General features: G+C 38.8%; 1 protein-coding gene across 4 annotated transcripts in view; it reads right to left on the bottom strand.

Moving 5' to 3' along the window:
- Nucleotides 1–23111, bottom strand: part of LOC136864209 (WASH complex subunit 1) — a 214543-nt gene that overhangs the window by 112019 nt on the left and 79413 nt on the right. For all 4 annotated transcript variants that reach the window (XM_068226211.1, XM_067140909.2, XM_067140907.2 and 1 more), the window contains exon 5: nt 7181–7398. In XM_068226211.1, the coding sequence (XP_068082312.1) occupies nt 7181–7398 (218 nt within the window). The remainder of the gene's footprint in view (nt 1–7180; nt 7399–23111) is intronic.

Genomic DNA, 23111 nt, shown 5'->3' with positions numbered 1-23111 from the left:
ATACAGGTTGGCTGGCCAGGTTTCTAGAAGGATATGTCACAACATATCTTTTAGTAATTTCTAGAGTGCCTAAAGCCTGGAGTTAATGTAAAGAATATTCTACATAGTTCTCAACTTACCTAGTGATATTCTGGATATTACAATGTGTTGCATAATACTGCAGTGGATTACACATCATATATATATATATATATATATATATATATATACAGGTAATAATAAATTACAGTGAAACTCTGTTAAGAAGTTTTTCAAGGGACTGAAAAAAAAAAAAAAAAAAAAAAAAAAACTTCTTAAGCAGGAAACTTCTTAAAAGGGGTAATGCCCAAAAACTTATTCTGTACTTTGAAATACATGTGAAACACACAGCCAACAGATTTCCTTGTTTGTGAACAATACCGAAATAGGCCGATATATAAGAGCTGCTAACAGAAAGCCACAATATAAAAGTTCGATTATCATAACAATATTTTTAGAGATAAAGTAAAATAATTGAGCATACCGTATTATAAATATATTTGATAAGAGAAGGGAACATATTAAGTTATATAAAAACGTTGCAAGGTTTGCTTATTTTAGCAGGCAGAACCATTTCCTTCCACGCTTCCCTTTCCTCCGCACTTACACTCCCTGCTTCGCAACAAATTGTTTTGTAAACGATGCCGGCTCAATTTTTAAAGCGGTCCAGCCACCCGTTTGACGTGGTAAAAGGTACCCTTAATTTGCATGCGGCTTTCTCCTGCACAATAGTCCTACTGAAAGGTATGTTAAAACTTTGCTGCTGTTTAAACCATATTAGCAGGGCTTGTTCTATTTCATCGTACTTTTCAGATTTAACTTCCTTACAATTTGCTGAAGTATTCCCTGCAGAAGCAGAGATCTCTTCTTTCTTCGCTATAATACAGTTCAAAGTAGACGGCGTCATCCCCAGCTCCATTGCCAAAGCAACACGGGAAAGTGTAGATGACTCCACTATCCTTATAATCTCCTCTTTGTCTTTTATTGTTAGTGCCTGTCGCTTGATCTCTTTCCTCTGAGTTTCACTCATTTTCACTTAAAAGGTTTGTAAGTTGATATTACAAGTACAACTAACTTCACCGATTCCTATTCATACTAATTACGACGCTACACTATGCTTGGCAATCCATAGCTTAGGCTTACAAGACGTGTACTACAGTTTGTTAGCATGTGCTTTCTATCTTCCTCACACCCCTGACACCTGCTTCAAGGGTAACGGCAGCAAATGGGAAATCTAGCAACTTATTCTTAGAGATTCTTAGAACCTAGGCCTAAATCACCTCTGCATTCCTACTGGTTGTCACGGCAACGGGCGCAGATTCTGGCTGTTTCACAAGTACCGCATGGCCAAGCCAGTATTGAGTTTATTTTCCCGCTTCAATCCTCTTCATGCTATAGGTAATAAAGGAAAGAAACACAGGTTCGAAGTTGCAAAAATGAGTGCATGGAAAAGTATCTGGGGTATTACGTGGGAGTGATGAAGGCGCAGTAGCAACGCTAGCACATCTAAGCATAAACAGTTTCTTTCCCTGCAAGAATTTTATTTCATGTCTCCTCATCCTTGTGCTACATTCTAATAATGTGATGTAATAATTACGAGTGACACGATAATACAATGTTTAGCTCGTATAAAGGTAAAGTTAAAAATAACTTTCAATTTTGTGCCAACATGTGGTATTGCAATTTGCAATGCCTCTTGTGCCTCCCACCAACACCCAGTTGGCTATCAACATTTGTTCAACTTCGTAAACGATCGGGATCTTTCGGCTGGATGTGGCGGCATGTGCATCAGCTGGCTGCTGGCAAGTCGGCTGTTTTCTGCATAGAGTCGGGAAGTTGTTTTTATTCACCTCACTAATAATGGACACTGAAAATCTTATCAGTTTAGTTCAAAAACTTAATTTCCTCTACGGCAAGACCCATAAGTATTATTGCAACAACAACGTAAGAGAGAATGCCTGAAAGGAAATAAGCAAGGGAGTGAAAAATCAAACAGGTTACAATATTCAATTTTGTGGTAGATTAACAGTAATGTTGTGGACAAATACACTTTACGGTTTTTAATTAATGTTTAGGCGACCTCGATTAACGACTTCACCCTGTCGCGGCCCGCAAATTACTGCATTCAAGTTTTATCAAACCATCCATTGCGTGCTTTATGTTTCCACGTAGAATCCCGTTCGATTGTATTCCACTAGATGGAACGGTGGAGTGGAAATTTCGACTGATGGGTTCGATTCGATTCCACAAGGTGAGAGTGAGCATCTGCTGTCTGTGTTGTCATAGCGCGACGTCATATGGCCTTGGCAAGCCCGCATATGTTCCGTGACACCAGACACACACCGCGAGCGTGCAAACAGTCTAACACAGGGTGCAACTTGCGCGGAGACTGGAGGGTTCTAACCATGGGCTGCTTTGAGCAGACGTTTTCCATTTCAAGGGGCTCTAAAATCTGAACTGTTTAACCAGGAAATATATTTACAACACAACACTTTAAATGGGAAAAATATACATATATCTTAATGCAACTGATCAAGGGACCAAGAATATCACACTTCTTAGGCGGGAAAACTTCTTATGCGGGAACTTCTTAACCGAGTTTCACTGTATATACTATTAATTACAGGTTCTTACATTAACTAAATTCATACAAATATATGTACACAGCACGTTTCATGACATAACCTCACAAATAATGTGATCGTAAATAATAGTGGTAATACTAATAAGTGGATGTAAATCACACATAATAATAATAATAATAATAATAATAATAATAATAATAATAATAATAACAATAATAATAACAATAATAATAATAACAATAATAATAACAATAATAATAATAATAACAATAATAATAATTGTACCGGGCAGTACACCTCCACGCCGCTAATTTAAAATTTGCGCCAGTTGAAATTCCTCTGCTGGAGGAAGTCTGAACTTTATTGACGGTATTAATTTTTAAGTTTCTCAGAAGATGTCACTACGTGGAAATTTTGGAGTTTTTGAACTGTGCCACTTTTGATGTATTTTTGTTTTACCGGTAGTAAGAAGTGTGAACTTTCTCTTCTAGAGGACACTACTGAAAAACTACAATGGTGCACCCTAGTGCGATGTGAAAGAACTATTTTTTGGAGAAATTTTTATTTCAAAAGTTTGTTTCTTGTTAAATTTCTTTCTGTTATTGTTTAAGTTGGCTGTATACCCCTCTCTTTCCCCTTGTTTTGTATTTAGCCAATCCCGAATTTCTTTAATTAATTTCTGACCAATCTGATGTATCTTCCCCCAACTTGAATATGTTGCTGTACCCTACCCAATAAAGTGATTGTGGGCGGGTGTTTTCTTCCCTAAAACGCCTCGAACTTTCCGCGAGAGTATATAAACTGCTGATTTTTGGGTCTCTGCGCCACTTCTGTACCATCTCTCAGTGTGTGAAGTACATAGCAGGGGGCGGGTAGCGCCTCTTTCTTCGGCAGCGGTCAACAACAAGGTAATGGCCGATTAATAACTTCTTTCTTTGCTAGCTCAGCAGTTTAACTCTCGGGGCGGGTCCGAAGTTTTTCCATAATGTAACCTTCCTTAAAATGTAAAGACCTTTGGTATCTATTCTATCTTTAAACTACATATCAGGATAGAGAGTGCCTAACCCTCTCGAGCTCCCACTCATATTGTTTTGAGGTGAACTTATTTTTCTCAACCTATTCTTCTGTAACGTAATGTAAATTGTTTCTTTCTTAAGTCACCTCTTTAGTATGGGATTAGCCCTTGTATTAACGGCCTAGTGCCAAGTAGGTTTTAAACAAAGAGTATTAGGAGCGCAAGTTCGCCTCCTCTCAAATTGTTATTTTAGAGGTCATGTAATTAATCTTTTCTCACTTAATAGACCTCAGTAGGTTGGGTATTTTACCCCTGTGTCTATGTCCTGAGAGGACAACTTGAAGGTGGAGTTTGGTGTGGCCTTTCAGAGGCTTAAAGTTTGAGAGCGAGTAGCTCTTTCTTGAAAATTGAGTGTTGTATGCCTCGAGGAGGCTTTTCTGTGTAATTTGGAGCAAGTGCTCCTGAGCATGAATGGGGTTTTCTGCCCCTCTGTTAAAACTTATTTTGAAGTAAGGTTGGGCTGATTGCCCAAACATTGTGAAGTCGGGGCGCGAAGCCCAAATCCAGTAAATTGTGTAACTACATTTTGTTGACTTGCTACTCTGTACCTGCCATGCTTGTTATTTCCTTATTTTGAAAAGAAAATATAACCTTGTTAATTTTACATGAACTCTAATTTCGTAGCTTGAGACCCGTTCACACCCGCACCTTCTTTCACCTCTAACTACCGCAAAAACTCGGTAACAATAATAATAATAATAACAATAACAACAATAACAATAACAATAATAATAATAACAACAATAATAATAATAATAATAATAATAGCTCGATATTTGCATTATTTACCCATGGGTTAAAGAATATTGTTTTCATGTTATATCAGTCTATTACACCTGCGTTAGTCTTTGTCCAAACTAAGCCTTGTAAAGAAGAAACTAGCCTGTTTGAATACTGAGGGGTGCAAACACTTCTCTTGTATATTCGTAAAAGGAACAGAAATATACTTCTCCTTTCTATGATTTATGACTATGATAAGATTGACCCAGATTCAAGAGAAGCCTACAAACCTGAGATGCTTACTTTTTATAACCTTACAAATCATTTGAAATGGTCCCAGTCTAGAAAGCCTGGTAACAACTTTGTTCTGAATAGACAGAAAAAATTAGTTTTGCAATTCATTTTAAGAATTATCTTTATACAAAAGTCTTATGAAAATAATACATATCTTGAGTCTTCTGGATATCATTTCTTGGTAATAATTGATCAAATAGTTGTATGATCATTGCATAAGTCGATTATTAATCGATTCAGTTAACACCAATCAATAGTAAAAGTTGAGAACAGAGTTTTGAACAGTTTTCTGCCAAAGAAATGAGCGGATTTATAATGAATTAGCTACAAAATCACATGTATTTGCTACATTAGCATTTTGAGCCAAAATTTGCATTTTACTGTATTTTAAATGTTGGTAACACAGTGTTTCACCACACCTTACAACTATAAAAAACTGATTATTAACTAGTAAGACAAAAATTTGTTGTTAATGCCAATGCTAAATTTTCCAGTTCCTACTCAGGAATCCCTCATGTCATCACTCCTACACCATGCACTTCTGCTGATGACCCAAACTGATTACTTTGTTACTTGAACGTATCGCCTAGATCAATGACCGTCCACGTTCTCGCCCAGCTATCTCCTATCACATGCAAGTGGTTTCCTTTTATAAATGTCCGTAGATTCGACTTCCTTGCTCGCCTTAAATGAAACTGTATAACTCTGCTCGTGGAGACTTTTTCTGTCCATATCCCTTTTTATCCAAACCTTGCTCCCCTTCAGGTTCCACCCACTATTCAAAATTCGGCTTGCCATTAGTAACGAAACAAACTTAATTTTTGGCAGGTTTTCTTCCCCTATTCCTTCCCATCCTGCACAATAATCTATATCCCTTTCAGTAGAGTCAATGCCTAAATTCCCTCTCATTAGCTTTAAGACCGAGTTCATCAATTCAATCATGGACTATCCTTCAGTTTCCTCCAAGCCATAAATAATAATGTTTCTTCTCTTCTCCTCCTCCATTCTTCTGCTATCCACTACCGAAGTACCTGAACTTGCTCTTCTACCATCTTACTCCTCTGATTTAGTATCAGTTTTTCTTCTTTATTTTCTCTCAACATCTCTTATTGCCATTAGTTCCTCGGTTGAGGTGTCCTTCATATCCTTAATTTGTTGAGACTGTACCTTGAGCATTTCCTTGGTCTCGTCAGCCTGAGAAGCTTCGGGCACAGCTTCCTTGATTTTCTCCATGTCCTCCCATGACAATGGGCCTGGGTTTATCTCGATGCCTCCAATGACTAACAGAGTAGCCACTACAGCTGCTGCAGGCCTATTATTTTATTATCTCCTATTTTGCACTCCGTCTGGATCAACTTGACCCAGTTGTACCATAAAACTATTGCACTCCTATACTGCTGCACTATTACACCCATACTGCTTTCCCTGCACTTCCAAATCGTTACCACACACATCTGCTCACTAGCTCAGCTCAGCAAAGACTGCAGTTCCTACTAACATAACTACACAGGTCCATACAATGGCAGAGTCTGATCAGCTACCCAGTTATTCCTTCATCATAACCTCTCACTCCCTTGCATGCTCTTGCAGAGTTATTGAAATTCTCCCAATGGAAAAGCAGCGGTTCCTTTTTCCACGGGTCTCTTCTAAACATGGCTTGTGTGGCACCTAGCAAGTGATTTCCACAGTGCACTTTCCAGCAAGCTACACAAATAGCAAGTTAATTCTCATTCATAACAAGTTTCTACACAATTTTGTTTTAAAGTAGGATGGTGTATTCCACAACTGGTAGAATCTAATCCCCTCTGAAAAGTCTTAGACAGCTAGCAATATGTCTTCTCCCTCCTGCAACATTCACACTGTCTAACTATACACTTGCAGCTCTTAGTTTTGCTGTTCCTGCTTTTAACTATATGCAAAGTGGCACAGAACAAGTGCCAGAATGAACTCTCTCATTTTTCCAACAAACTTCATTTGCTCTGGTTTGTTCCTTACCTTTTTTGTATGTATGAGAGACCAAAAGCATACTGCTTTCAGGATTTCTTTATTATGATAATATCAGCCATGTCCTAATGCACCCAAATTCTACTATGATCTTCACACCTGATGTGCAGATTCAATCAGTTCTCATCCACCACTGTGGAAACAAATGCATGTTTTCCAAATATTTCCCATGCAACACTAATTTGTGATTTTTCAGTCTATTCAGATTATTAGGTTAGATGAAAGGCAACTGAAACATCAGTTCATTAGATTGCAAAATATTAAATTATTCTTCAAAAAAAAAAAAAAAAAAAAAAAAAAAAAAAAAAAAAAAAAAAAAAGACCTAACTAGGATTTTTAAAGTTGGTTAGCCATCTGATATGCTAAATTCTAAATATACAGCAAACTTCCAACTCACCATGACAATTTCATACCCAACTCTACTACTCTGAAGTAGAGGAATATTAAGATATTATGACAAACTCAAATATGCACGGTCAAATACCTGGAAGATCAGGAAGATCAAGGGGCACATCTATTTGAGGCACTTCCCCTAGTCCTGGGGAATAGAAATAATTATCACCAGCAATTCGTTCTAGCTGCTCACGTTGAGAAATGGAAAATGGAGCTGCTTCCATAAGATGCCCTTCTTCCTCATCATCCAAGGCTTGTCTAGTTTTCGTTACTGCTCCCAGAGGATCCAACATCACATAGCGTTTGTAACTAGAATAGAACAATAATTATTACCCAAAAAATACTTAATCAACTCTCAATGATGTTTCTCGAAACAGAAAAAATGAAAAAGTAAACAAAATTAAAGAAGGAAATTACAGGAATATACCTTTTCTGGCCTTGAGTACTTTTACATTTCATAATAACAGTATATAGGATACAGACTTTTTGACATACTATTAAAAATTTCCACCATTTCCTCAACCACAGGCCTTCAATTTTTCTGGCTACGCATTGACTGAATCATGCCCAGCAATCTTAAAGGTCCTTTTTAGGCTGTCAATATCAGGATGTCTCTTCAACAGCTAATTTTCTCATGCACTGACTAAAAATTGAATTCCAAGGAATTGAGATCTGGATAATCAGAAGGCCAATACAATGGAAATGAAGTTGGGAATATTTAAATGTAACTGTTCTTCAGTGGTCTTGGCCTTCTATGCTGGAAACTCCAATTCTGCCACCATGAACAAAGTTTGATTTAAGAGCTTCGTAAAGAACATAACACTGTGTCTGGTATATTTTACTGGATGTTATCAGACCTTTCTTGCAAAAGTGAGTGTCAAATGTAAATTAAAGGCTCTTCAGTCCGTCGAATATAGAAGTTAAATATAAAAATTACACTATAACATACCTGTAAAAAACCCACACTATTAAATACTCAATAAAAATACACACTACTAAACAAAGAATGACATATCATTCTTAAAAGAATGTCATCAGATTCTATAAAGTCATACTCAATATTTGGAAATATTTATATTTATTTCTGTCCAGGCACCTAGGAATTTGAAATTTGAAACTTATCTGCTTTTGTCTCCACTTCAGCATACAATGCAAGATGTTTGAAAACCTGTTCCTCTTTTATTGGCTGCTTCAACAGGCTGCTAGTCTGCTATCTCTCCATTACGTCACATTCCCCCACTCTGGTCAAGTCATTAGAAATCGTATTTTTTTGTTAGAATTCATTATTTACATGATCGATCGATCAATCAATCAATCAATCAATACTGATCTGCATTTAGGGCAGTTTCCCAGGTGGCAGATTCCAATCTGTTGTTTCCTACAATGTTCTTAAAAAATTGCAACGAATTTCAAAATTTATTGAACATCTCCCTTGGTAAGTTATTTCAATCCCTAACTCCCTTTCCTAAAAACAAATATTTGCCCCAATTTGTCCTCTACAATTAGCCCTTAATCTTCATATTGTGATCTTTCCTACTTACAAAAACACAACTCAAACTAATTTGTCTGCTAATGCCATCTCTCAACTGACAGCTCAGAACATACCACGTAGTTGAGCAGATCGTCTCCGTTCTCCTCAATCTTCCCAGCACATTTTTGCAACGCTACTCTTTCGTCGGAAATCATCTAACACAAATCAAGCTGCATTTCTCTGGATTTTTTTCCAGTTCTTGAATCAAGTAATTCTGATGAGCATCCCATACAATGGAACAATACTCTAGTTGGGGTCTTACCATAGACTTATAAGCTCTCTCCTTTACATCCTTATTACAACCACTACATACCCTCATAACCATGTGCAGAGATCTGTATCTTTATTTACAATTCCATTTATGTGATTACGCCAATGAATATCTTTCATTATATTAACATCTAAGTACTTACAGTCATCCCCATATGGTACTTTTACCACATCAACACAGTAACTAAAACTAAAGAGGACTTTTCCTGTTAGTGAAACCCACAACCTGACATTTAACCCCATTTATAATCATACTATTGCCTACTGTCCATCTCGCATCCTTATCAAGATCATTTTTACAGTTTCCCACAATCTTGTAACTTATTTATTACTCTATAAAAAATAACATCATCTGCAAAAAGACCTCTGATTCCACTTCTATACTCATATCATTTACATATAAAAGAAAACATCAAGGTCCAATAATACTGCCTTGAGGAATTCCCCTCTTAATTATTACAGGGTCAGATAAAGCTTCGCCTACTCTAATTCTCTGAGTTCTGTTTTCTAGAAACATAGCCACCCATTCAGTCACTCTTTTGTCTAGTCCAATTGCACTCATTTTTGCCAGTATTCTCCCATGATCTACCTATCAAATGTCTTAGAGAGGTCAATCACAGTACAGTCCATTTGACCTCCTGAATCCAAGATATCTGTATTACCTTGATGAAATCCTACAGGTTGAGCATCAGTGGAATAACCTCTCCTTAACACAAACTGCCTTCTATCGAAACAGTTATTAATTTTGCAAACATGTCTAAGATAATCAGACAGAATCTTTCCCAAAGCTTACAATACAATGCATGTCAAACTGACTGGCCTGCAATTTTCAGCATTGTGTTTATCACCCTTTCCTTTATACACAGGGGCTATTATATCAACTCTCCATTCATTTGGCACAGCTTCTTCATGAAAACTATAATCAAATAAGTACTTCAAGTATAGTACTATATCCCAATCTATTGTCTTTAGTACTTCCCCAGAAATCTTATCAACCCCAGCTGCTTTTCTAGTTTCCAACTTTTGCATCTCATTGTGAATGTCATTATTCATTCATTCATTCATTCATTCATTCATTCATTATCATTATAGACTGTTATGCCTTTCAGCGTTCAGCCTGCAAGCCTCTGAGAATTTACTAAACGTCGCCACAATCCTCGATTTGCAACTAGTGTTGTGGCCTCATTTAGTTCTATACCTCTTATCTTTAAATCGTTAGAAACAGAGTCTAACCATCGTCGTCTTGGTCTCCCTCTACTTCTCTTACCCTCCATAACAGAGTCCATTATTCTCCTAGGTAACCTATCCTCCTCCATTCGCCTCACATGACCCCACCACCGAAGCCGGTTTATGCGTACAGCTTCATCCATCAAGTTCATTCCTAAATTAGCCTTTATCTCCTCATTCCAAGTTCCCTCCTGCCATTGTTCCCACCTGTTTGTACCAGCAATCATTCTTGCTACTTTTATGTCTGTTACTTCTAACTTATGAATAAGATATCCTGAGTCCACCCAGCTTTCGCTCCCGTAAAGCAAAGTTGGTCTGAAAACAGACCGATGTAAAGATAGTTTCGTCTGGGAGCTGACTTCCTTCTTACAGAATACTGCTGATCACAACTGCGAGCTCACTGCATTAGCTTTACTACACCTTGATTCAATCTCACTTACTATATTACCATCCTGGGAAAAAACACAACCTAAATACTTGAAATTATCGACCTGTTCTAGATTTGTATCAGTAATCTGACATTCAATTCTGTTGAATTTCTTACCTACTGACATCAATTTAGTCTTCGAGAGGCTAATTTTCATACCATACTCATTGCACCTATTTTCAAGTTCCAAGATGTTAGACTGCAGGCTTTCGGTACAGTCTGCCATTAAGACCAAGTCGTCAGCATAGGCCAAACTATTTACTACATTTCCACCTAACTGAATCCCTCCCTGCCATTTTATACCTTTCAGCATATGATCCATGTAAACTACAAACAGCAAAGGTGAAAGATTACAGCCTTGTCTAACTCCTGTAAGTACCCTGAACCAAGAACTCATTCTACCATCAATTCTCACTGAAGCTCAATTGTCAACATAAATGCCTTTGATTGAATTTAATAATCTACCTTTAATTCCATAGTCCCCCAGTATAGCGAACATATTTTCCCTCGGTACCCTGTCATATGCTTTCTCTAGATCTACGAAACATAAACACAACTGCCTATTCCTCTCGTAGCATTTTTCAATTACCTGGCGCATACTGAAAATCTGATCCTGACAGCCTCTCTGTGGTCTGAAACCACACTGGTTTTCATCCAACTTCCTCTCAACGACTGATCGCACCCTCCCTTCCAAGATGCCAGTGAATACTTTGCCTGGTATACTAATCAATGAGATACCTCGATAGTTATTGCAATCCTTCCTGTTCCCTTGCTTATAGATAGGTGCAATTACTGCTTTTGTCCAATCTGAAGGTACCTTACCAACACTCCACGCTAATTTTACTACTCTATGAAGCCATTTCATCCCTACCTTCCCACTATACTTCACCATTTCAGGTCTAATTTCATCTATTCCTGCTGCCTTATGACAATGGAGTTTATTTACCATCCTTTCCACTTCCTCAAGCATAATTTCACCAACATCATTTTCCTCCTCCCCATGAGCTTGGCTGTTTGCAACACCACCATGATGATTTCCTTTTACATTGAGAAAATGTTCAAAATATTCCCTCCACCTCTCCAGTGATTCCCTGGGATCTATTATGAGTTCACCTGAATTACTCAAAACACTGTTCATTTCCTTTTTCCCTCCCTTCCGAAGATTCTTTATTACTGTCCAGAAAGGTTTCCCTGCTGCTTGACCTAGCCTTTCCAGGTTATTACCAAAATCTTCCCATGACTTCTTTTTGGATTCAACAACTATTTGTTTCGCTCTGTTTCTTTCATCTATGTACAAATCCCTGTCTGCCTCGGCCCTTGTTTGGAGCCATTTCTGATAAGCCTTTTTACGTTTACAGGCTGCTCTCACTTCATCATTCCACCAAGATGTTTGCCTTTTCCCATCTTTACACACAGTTGTTCCTAGGCATTCCCTTGCTGTTTCTACTAGAGCATCCCTGTATGCCACCCATTCACTTTCTATATCCTGAACCTGCTTACTGTCTACTGTTCGAAACTTCTCACTAATCATATCCATGTACTTCTGTCTAATTTCCTCGTCCTGGAGATTTTCTACCCTTATTCGTTTGCAGACAGATTTCACTTTCTCTACCCTAGGCCTAGAGATACTTAGTTCACTACAGGTCAGATAGTGGTCTGTATCATCGAAAAATCCCCGAAAAACTCGTACATTCCTAAAAGATTTCCTGAATTCAAAGTCTGTTAAGATATAGTCTATTATGGATCTGGTACCCCTAGCCTCCCATGTGTAGCGGTGAATAGCCTTATGCTTGAAGAATGTATTCGTAACAGCTAAACCCATCCTAGCACAGAAGTCCAGCAAACGCTTCCCATTCCCATTAGCTTCCATATCTTCCCCATATTTACCAATCACCCTTTCGTATCCTTCAGTTCTATTCCCAACTCTTGCATTGAAATCGCCCATTAGCACTATTCTATCCTTGCTGTTGACCCTGACCACAATGTCACTCAATGCTTCATAAAACTTGTCAACTTCATCCTCATCTGCACCCTCACATGGTGAATACACAGACACAATTCTTGTCCTAATTCCTCCCACTGACAAATCTACCCACATCATTCGCTCATTTACGTGCCTAACAGAAACTATGTTGCGTGCAATGGTATTCCTGATAAAGAGCCCTACCCCAGACTCTGCCCTTCCCTTTCTAACACCCGTCAAGTACACTTTATAATCTCCTATCTCTTCCTCCTTATCTCCCCTTACCCGAATATCACTTACTCCTAGCACATCCAAATGCATCCTCTTTGCTGACTCAGCCAGTTCTACCTTCTTTCTTCCATAAGCCCCATTAATATCGATAGCTCCCCATCGAATTCCATTTCGTTCGCCAAGTTGTTTCCAAGGAGTCCCTCGCCTGTCAAATGGGAGTGAGACTCCATTACTCCCATAGGTCCGAGGCTTGCTTAAAGTGTTCTGAGCTCGGTAAATTCATGAAGCAGGATGCTGCCCTACTTGCACATAGTCCAAGTGAGGATCTCTCCTCTAACGGGTTATGGACCACCGGTGAATTGTATAGTCCTAGCCGCCTGAGCACAAGGAGGGCCACGACTCAGAATATGTCCGAGATGCCCACTCCCATTCCTTAACAACTGGTATCCCGACTCTCAGGACCACTTACTATGCCACTCAGCCATTGCCCATGGTTCACGAACTAGGACGTGACTACAGTAACCATAGGTAAATTTTAATACATCTTTAGTATTAGTCACCTCCCCTATCTGGACATTATCCTTGTAACCAACAATCTTTACATACTGCTGACTGAATACTTCTGCCCTTTGAAGATCCTTACATACATACTCCCCTTGTTCATTAATGATTCCTGGAATGTTCTTCTTGGAACCTGTTTCTGCCTTAAAGTACCTATACTTAGCCTTCCATTTTTCACTAAAATTTGTATGACTGCCAATTATGCTTGCCATCACGTTATCCTTAGCTGACTTCTTTGCTAGATTCAATTTCCTAGTACGTTCCTTCAATTTCTCCTTAATTCCACAGCCATTTCTAACTCTTATTTCTTTCCAACTTGCACCTCCTCCTTAGTCTCTTTACTTCTCTGTTATAATATAGTGGATCTTTACCATTCCTTACCACCTTAAAGGTACAAACCTGAATTTGCATTCCTGAACAATTGCTTTAAACTCATCCCAGAGTCTGTTCACATTTTTATTTACCATTTTCCACCGATCATAGTTACTTTGTAAAATCTCCCTCACGCCTATTTTATCAGCCATATAGTACTGCCTAACAGTCCTACTTTTAAGACCTTCCTTTCTATCACACTTATTTTTACTAAGACAAAAAAAGCTTCGTGATCACTAATACCACCTATTACTTTGGTTTCCCTATAGAGCTCATCTGGTTTTACGAGCACCACATCCAGAATATTCTTCCCTCTAGTTGGTTCCATCACTTTCTGAATCAGCTGTCCTTCCCATATTAACTTATTTGCCATTTTTTGGTAATGCTTCCTGTCGTTCACATAACCTTCCTAAATGACATTTGGTAAATTGAGATAAACTGCTACACTCACATCCCTTTCCATATTGTTTCCCACATAACTGATTATCTTAACAAATAATTCCAAACTAGTGTCAGTACTACCATTTCCCAGTCTGTACACTCCAAAGACACAAGTTGCCTATTAACTTGAGATGAGCCTTACACCTACAATTACATGTTGTCATCTATAACTTTTTAGTAGCTTACAAATTCTTTTTTTCACCAGAATGAACACTTCCCTTCCTACCGTTCCTATCCTAACTCTACGATACACAATCCAGTTTGGTACAAAAATTTCTGCATCCATTATATTACTTCTCAGCCATGATTACAATGTCTGGTAACTATTTATCTATTAAATTACCTAATTATATTTCTTTACAATACATCTACAGATGTCACTCAGTGCTTCATAAGACTTGTCAACTTCATGCTCATCTGCACCCTCACATGGTGACAATTCTAGTCCTAACTCCTCCAACTGCCAGGTCTTGAGAAACTTCATTTCTAAACCACCTAAATCAGCAACATCCTTCAATTAAATTCACTATGGGAATGGAGTCGGACAGATGCTTTCCTTTCTAGTTCTAGTAAGAAAGAAACTGGACGGCTCCTTAGGACATACTGTCTATCGTAATCCTACCGACACAAATCGCTATCTTCATGCAGATTCTCACCACCATCCAGCACAAAATCAAGGCATTCTAACGACACTCGCCAAGAGGGCAAGACGAATTTGTGAGCCATCAAATATCTAGGTGGAGATGGACATTCTCAAAGTCACATTCAAGGGTATTGGTTACAGTGATTTGAAGATTCATAGAGCTCTGCATCCCAGAGAAATGACCAAGCAAAGCTCACAGAAAGAAGAAGTGAAGGGAACTGCCTACTTGCCTTACATTCACAACACCGCAGATCGAATTGCCGAGGTCCTCCGCAAACAATACAAAAACCATGCTTGCCACAGCCACTAAAATTGCTTACAGTCTGGGTAAAACCAAGGACATATTGTCCCCACTTTTACACCCTGGGGTATACAAAATTCCCTGCACTTGCGATAAGGTATACACTGGCCAAACATGCCGGTCCATTGATACCCATATCAAAGAACATGAATGTAATATTCGTCTCAAGCAGCTCTGACCCACACTAGACACTACAGGTCCAGGATTATACGGGAAGCTTGGAAATACGTAGAAATCTTAACAATTTCAAAAGGGACACTGGCTATCAATTACGTAATACCTGGTTGCCAGCCATTAAGGATTTATATAGGTAGTTCCCTTCCCCTGTCCCTTCACTATTGTTATTTCGTCTCTGTATTTTCCAAATTTGTACGTTCCTCACCGCCAGATGTTTCATTCCAGGCTAGTGTCAATGCCATACACCTGTGAATGTTATGTACACATGTTATGTGACCCTCTTAGACTGATTCTGATGGTTCCGTCAGCTTCTGCTTCGAACGCTAGCGCTGTACCGTGTCCGGGAAACCATCTGGTGAAGAATGAATGTACTATTTCCACATCTATTAAACGTCTAATTTCAAAGCTCATTGTTTAAGAAGCCATTCTCGTGGACAATCAAGATTTTCTTCTGACGATGCAGAGCACAGTTCTCTGCAAAGCGTAAAGAATTTTACCTTATTTTCTTGACACGCCATAAGCCTAAAAGCCTATATCATGTCTAAAACAATGTATATAAGATAAAGACAATGTCGCAGAAATAATTATAACATTAAAATACATGAAACAAAAATTATGGTTGTGGTCTTCAATATGTTGTTTTTAAGTTGGGTTAGGACCTCAGGCAATGAAGTAAATCTGATAGCCAAAATTAGGAATGAATAAACAAACTGAAAGGACATTAAAATGGAGAAAAGTTATGTATGAGACTCACCTCTAGAGTGAGCACAATCCATCAAGATTCCATACACCCACATGCCCATAAATGTGCAGCATACCATAGTATGGTACACTGTCCTTTTAGAATCCCGCTATCTAAAGAAGAGCTTAAAAATTAATTAAACACCATTCGCAGTATAGCTAAATTTAATGGCTACAACAGCTCCTTTATGCAGAAAATAATTAATCAACATCAACCTTCAACCACACTAACAAAAGAAAAAACTCACGATGTTTTATTTAATTTCACGTTTAGTAATAAGTCTACCAAATCATGAACATACTCGTATTTACAAAGCGTGACATCAAAATAGCCTTCAAAGCTTATAAGAGAAACAGAGATATTTTACACAATACCAATTCTATTAATCATAGCAACAAGTTCATCAAGCCAGGTGTCTATAAACTCAACTGCAATAATTGTGATGCATCTTATGTTGATCAAACAGGTAGAAGCATCTACAGAAGATACTAAAAGCATGTTAACACCCTAAAATGTAACAGATATTCGGCCATGGGACAGCACATGGGTGATACCATTTGGACCAAGACATGAAAATTCTCAAAGTTACAGAAAAACACCCCCTGTTCAATATTATGGAAAATTGTTTTATCCATCTGGAACAGTTTTTCAACCCTAACTTCAATCTAAATGAAATTTCAGAGAAATCAAACATTTTGATCTTTTAATTCTTATCTTTAGTAATCATACATACATACATACATACATACATTATCATTAAAGACTGTTATGCCTTTCAGTGTTCAGTCTGCAAGCCTCTGTGAATTTACTAAACGTCGCCACAATCGTCTATATGCAACTAGCGCCTCATTTAGTTCTATACCTCTATTCTTTAAATCGTTATTAACTGAGTCTAACCATCGTCGTCTTGGTCTCCCTCTACTTCTCTTACCCTCCATAACAGAGTCCATTATTCTCCTAGGCAGCCTATCCTCCTCCATTCGCCTCACATGACCCCACCACCGAAGCCGGTTTATGCGTACAGCTTCATCCATCGAGTTCATTCCTAAATTAGCTTTTATCTCCTCATTCCGAGTACCCTCCTGCCATTGTTCCCACCTGTTTGTACCAGCAATCATTCTCGCTACTTTCATGTCTGTTACTTCTAACTTATGAATAAGATATCCTGAGTCCACCCAGCTTTTGCTCCCGTAAAGCAAAGTTGTTCTAAAAACAGACCGATGTAAAGATAGTTTTGTGTGGGAGCTGACTTCCTTCTTACAGAATACTGTTGATCGCAATTGCGAGCTCACTGCATTAGCTTTACTACACCTTAATTCAAGCTCACTTATTATATTACCATCCTGGAAGAACACACAATCTTAATACTTGAAATTATCGACCTGTTCTAGATTTGTATCAGAAATCTGACATTCAATTCTGTTGAATTTCTTACCTACTGACATCAATTTAGTCTTCGAAAGGTTAATTTTCATACCATACTCACTGCACATATTTTCAAGTTCCAAGATATTAGACTGCCCTGCCATTTTATACCTTTCAGCAGAAGATCCATATAAACTACGAACGGCAAAGGTGAAAGATTACCCAGAGAATATTTTGCCTGGTATACTAATCAATGAGATACCTCGATAGTTGTTGCAATCCTTCCTGTTCCCTTGCTTATAGATAGGAGCAATTACTGCTTTTGTCCAATCTGAAGATACCTTACCAACACTCCATGCTAATCTTACTACTCTATGAAGCCATTTCATCCCTGCCTTCCCACTATACTTCACCATTTCAGGTCTAATTTCATCTATTCCTGCTGCTTTATGACAATGGAGTTTATTTACCATCCTTTCCACTTCCTCAAGCATAATTTCACCATCATTTTCCTCCTCCCCATGAGCTTGGCTGTTTGCAACACCACCAGGAAGATTTCCTTCTACATTGAGAAGATCTTCTAAATATTCCTTCCACCTCTTCAGTGATTCCCCGGGATCTATTATGAGTTAACCTGAAGTACTCAAAACACTGTTCATTTCCTTTTTCCCTCCCTTCCTAAGATTCTTTATTACTGTCCAAAAAGGTTTCCCTGCTGCTTGACCTAGCCTTTCCAGGTTATTACCAAAATCTTCCCAAGACTTCTTTTTGGATTCAACAACTATTTTATTTCACTCTGTTTCTTTCATCTACGTACAAATCTCTGTCTTCCTCGGCCTTTGTTTAGAGCCATTTCTGATAAGCCTTTTTGCGTTTATAAGCTGCTCTCACTTCATCATTCCAAGAAGATGTTCGCCTTTTCCCATCTTTGCACACAGTTGTTCCTAGGTATTCCCTTCTACAGCATCCCTGTATGCCACCCATTCAGTTTCTATATCCTGAACCTGCTTACTGCCTACTGTTCGAAACTTCTCACTTAATCACATCCATGTACTTCTGTCTAATTTCCTCATCCTGGAGATTTTCTACCCTTATTCATTTGCAGACAGATTTCACTTTCTCTACCCTAGGCCTAGAGATACTTATTTCACTACAGATCAGATAGTGGTCTGTATCATCAAAAAATCCCCTGAACACTCTTACATCCCTAACAGATTTCCTGAATTCAAAGTCGGTTAAGATATACAGTAGTCTAGTATGGATTTGGTACTCCTAGCCTTCCATGTGTAGCGGTGAATAGCCTTATGCTTGAAGAATGTATTCGTAACTGCTAAACCCATACTAGCACAGAAGTCCAGCAAACGCTTCCCTTTCCTGTTAGCTTCCATATCTTCCCCACATTTACCAATCACCCTTTCGTATCCTGCAGTTCTATAATCTCTTTAAATTCCCCTCTCAGCACCTTCCCTCCTCTCCCATCAACTCCTTTCTTTTCCATTGCCTGCTTCCTCATGCATGTCAGTGTTTTGTTCTACATCAGACATTACATGTCCTGTATATTTCACTCTAGAGGTAAGCCTCATTAATAATTTTCCTCCTTTTAAATTTTTTCTGTTTGTTTATTAATTCCTAATTTTGGCTATCATTCCCAGATTTACTTCATCACCTGAGGTCCTAACCCAATTTAAAGACATATGACAAGAAGACCTCAACCATAATTTTTGTTGTTATATGTATTTTAATGTTATAACTATTCCTGAAAAATTTTCTTTATCTTATATACATTGTTTTAGTTATCACATAATCTGTTTATTTTATTTTGACTGAAGATGGCCACTAAGTGGCTGAAACTAGTCCAAAGACTTATGTAATATTATTTACTTGATATACTGTAATGGAAAGGTGGACCCTTTTGTCTATTTATTTCTTATAATTGCACTTCAATACGGAACAAAAAAGAAAAATTGAAATTTATAGCTTATAAGATACACAAGGTAGGCGTCATGAGTTAGGCCTCTAAGTAGAGATTTCATCAGTCGCTTGAAGGTGGCTGGCATGCTGCGGAGGCCAAAGGGCATCACAGTGAACTGGTACAGTCCTTGGCTGGTAGAGAATGTCATCTTCTCCTTGTCCTCCAGAGGCAGGGTTACTTGCCAGGCAGGGTTACTTGCCAGTATCCAGACCTCATGTCCAAAGTCAAAAACCACTGTGTGGCAGACGCGTCCAGGTCATCATTGACCCAAGGCAACAGCAAGTAGTCTTTTTTTTGTGTGATATCTTTCAATGTGTGGTAAACGATGCAGAAGTGGAGGTCAACGTACTACTACTACTACTACTACTACTACACCACCACCATCACCACAGGCTGTTCGACTCCTCAATGACTCCCTGCTACTTCATGTCGTACAGCATCCAGTTGATTTCAGTCCTCTTCACCAGGGTACCCTGCAGGGTTGTTTGCCATATTGGGGCAACGTCGCAGGAACTCATGGATTACTTGCTTAAGCTGCCTGAGCTGTCCTGCTTCCTGATGCTTCAAGGTGTCAAGAAATTATCCTCTGGAGCTAGTCTGTTCCTTCATCTGCTTCCAGGGTCTGTGCTTCTTTGTCATCCACTGGCATGACGCACGTGACTTACTCACATGTCCCAGCTCTGTCCCACTGGGTATCCTCTAATCCCACGATGTCAAATTCAGTATTCGTACCGGCACAAAGCTTCATGCCAGGACGAGAATCCTGGCCAGGTGGAGTCCTTGTTCAGTGGTCGACGATCTGCTTTCCACGAGCACACCGCTACCTTGTATGCATCCCTCTAGTCGTGCCGTCACCATCACCTTGCTGTTGGTGGATATTTTTTTTTGTTGGGAAACGTTAATCTTGATCCTGGGGATTGAGTTCCTGGGCGTCAGAGCATTATCTCTTGCAAGCCAAGCCACAACACACATCGCCCCACATTGAAAGTTGCCTCGTATGCTCGTAGGGTGTCTAGGCCCAGGATGCCCTCGTCCATGATAGTAGTGACGAAGGCCCAGCCCAGATTCGTAAGCAGAGTCATCCCAGTGTCAGGCTGAGTAGCACCTCCTTCACAACAGCAATTGTGTCTCCTGAAGCTGTTCGCAGCATGTAGGGGCAACTGGGCTCCTTCTCTGGCTATTCCTCAGTGATGTCTGGCCTGGCAATAGTTAATGCTGCCCCCGTGTCAATTGTCACCCGGCACAGCCTGTCTCTAAGACACTAATTGCAAACAAGCTATCGTTGCTGTGCTCGATGACCACATTTAACATGAAGTAAGGGGATGGTAGTGATAGTGCTGACAAGCTCCTCTCTTTGCGAGCCCTTATTTGTTTCTCTGATCAGGGGCCGCCCCTCACACTGAGTTCAACGGTAGGTGGCAACGTTCACTGTAGTTCCAGAAGGTTCTCATGGAGGCATCGGCGTCCCAACAGTGGCATGCGCTGCTTTCCTGTTACTAAGTGGGCCTCCGATGCGTCCTCACTCTTTACGGCTAGTATCCACGGTGACGGTGCCACAGTTCCCTCCACTGCCTCCATCCTCAGGGCTAACATCAGGATCCCCTGAGGTTATGCTCCTTGCTAAGTATCAGCCTTTAATGGATTTTAGAGCATCTTGTAACAAATAAACTATTGAGATAAACTAAGATGTACACAATGTGATTTTTCTTATATCGGACAAACTGGCCGGAGCTTTAACATGAGATATCTGGAACATTATAACGCTCAAAAACACAATAAGTACTCAGCGATGAGCCAACATATGAGAGAAACGGGCCATCACTTTACATCCATAGAGAAAGATCTTACCATCATTAGAAGCATAGGTAAAGGGAAATTAATGAATGAACTGGAAAATCTACACATCTTTTTAGACCAAACCTACAATAAAAATAAAAATCTCAATGACGTCAATGAAATTAAAAATCCTTTGTACGAATTAACACCTAGATTAATTAATATCGTGAATTCAAATCAAAACAAAATCCCTCGATTATTTAAATCTCCTCACTCAAATGCTTCATCCACCATGCCAAAAGTTAAACCCGCCCATATCGCTTCTAGAAACTCTCCTCCAGCAATAGCACACACGCCCATAGACCAGCCTACCCCCACTCTCCCTCCATGCCCCGCCCCTCCATTACCGCACCAGTACACCACCAGGAGTAGAATTGTTGATAAGACAGGCGCTGCCGGAAGAGACAGGTCCATCTAGTATTAATTGAACAAGTAAGTCATTTTACAGTTACGAGGTGTTAATTCAATACATTTTATCACAACGCGTGCTCTAAATTTTTAATTTAATATTACTTTTCTACAATACAGATATTTTTAAGATCCCTCCCAAAGACCAAGCAACACATCAACGGGAACAATATTCATACAAGACTGTATCAAGTGTCTAGGATGTTCCTTCTCAATTAAGCAACAGCCTAAAACTACGAAACAGCTTAATATTGTACTCTTGTCAATTCCTTGACGTTACATGAGACCCAAAGTCAAGACGCTAACAGTTTCATTCACAACGTTCTTGACCAGTCTACCTACAACAATCGGTTTTTTAAATCTCCACTTGTGCATGACAACACATTTAAATATTAGTTACGTCAAGAACACGAAAATGAAAATCGTAGGTCAAATAAGCCCCAGTTTTAATATCACCCTTTCTCAAGACTTATGATAAAAAAGAAGATCCATTTCATTTTATTTTTGAACATTTTAAGTTAACCAGAACAGAACTGCCAAGTTAAAACACATTTAATTTAAATTTATATTTTCAATCTTGACCAACCTACAATCAACAATCAGTTCAAATCTCCACTTATTGTTGACGACACATCCTGTCAACAGACACGGTACGTCAAGAACATGATATGATATAGAGGTCACATAAACCCCGATATGTAATCCTCTTTACCAAAAAGAAGATCCATTTTAGTTTTGGACATTTTTCATATTAGATAGATTAGGACCAAACAACTTAACTGTATTAACTTATGTTACCCATTTTAAAAGTTCATTAATGTTTGTATATATTGTATATAGTGTATGTATTGTATATAGTGTATATATTGGTATGGTTATATTGGTTAAAAAGGTCCCAAACCTTGACCTAAAGGTTGTATACAGGCTGAAGATGCCCAAAATAATGGGTGAAACATGTATCTGACCTAAATAAGTCTACATAAAATCATGTAGATAACCACATTAAACGTGGAAAGTATTGAATAGGTGGTTTTTTATTAAATTATCCTTTATATCTATGCCTAACATACCACTTAGTCGAGCAGCTCGTCTCTTTTCTCCCAAGTCTTCCCAGCCCAAATTTTGCAACATTTTTGTAACGCTACTCTTTTGTCGGAAATCGGCCAGAACAAATCGAGCTGCTTTTCTTTGGATTTTTTCCATTTCCTGAATCAAGTAATCCTGGTAAGGGTCCCATACACCGGAACCATACCCAAGTTGAGGTCTCACCAGAGACAAATATGCTCTCTCCTTTACATCCTTACTACAACCCCTAAATACTCTCATAACCATGTGCAGAGATCTGTACCCTTTATTTACAATCATATTTATGTGATTACCCCAATGAAGATCTTTCCTTATATTTATACCTAGGTATTTACAATGATCCCCAAAGGGAACTTTCACCCCATCAACGCAGTAATTAAAACTGAGAGGACTTTTCCTATTTGTGAAACTCACAACCTGACTTTTATCCCCGTTTATCATCATACCATTGCCTACTGTCCATCTCACA

The sequence above is a fragment of the Anabrus simplex genome, chromosome 2, assembly GCF_040414725.1.
Source record: "Anabrus simplex isolate iqAnaSimp1 chromosome 2, ASM4041472v1, whole genome shotgun sequence".
NCBI classification, from domain to species: Eukaryota; Metazoa; Arthropoda; class Insecta; order Orthoptera; family Tettigoniidae; genus Anabrus; species Anabrus simplex.
This window is presented reverse-complemented; position numbering and strand designations above follow the sequence as displayed.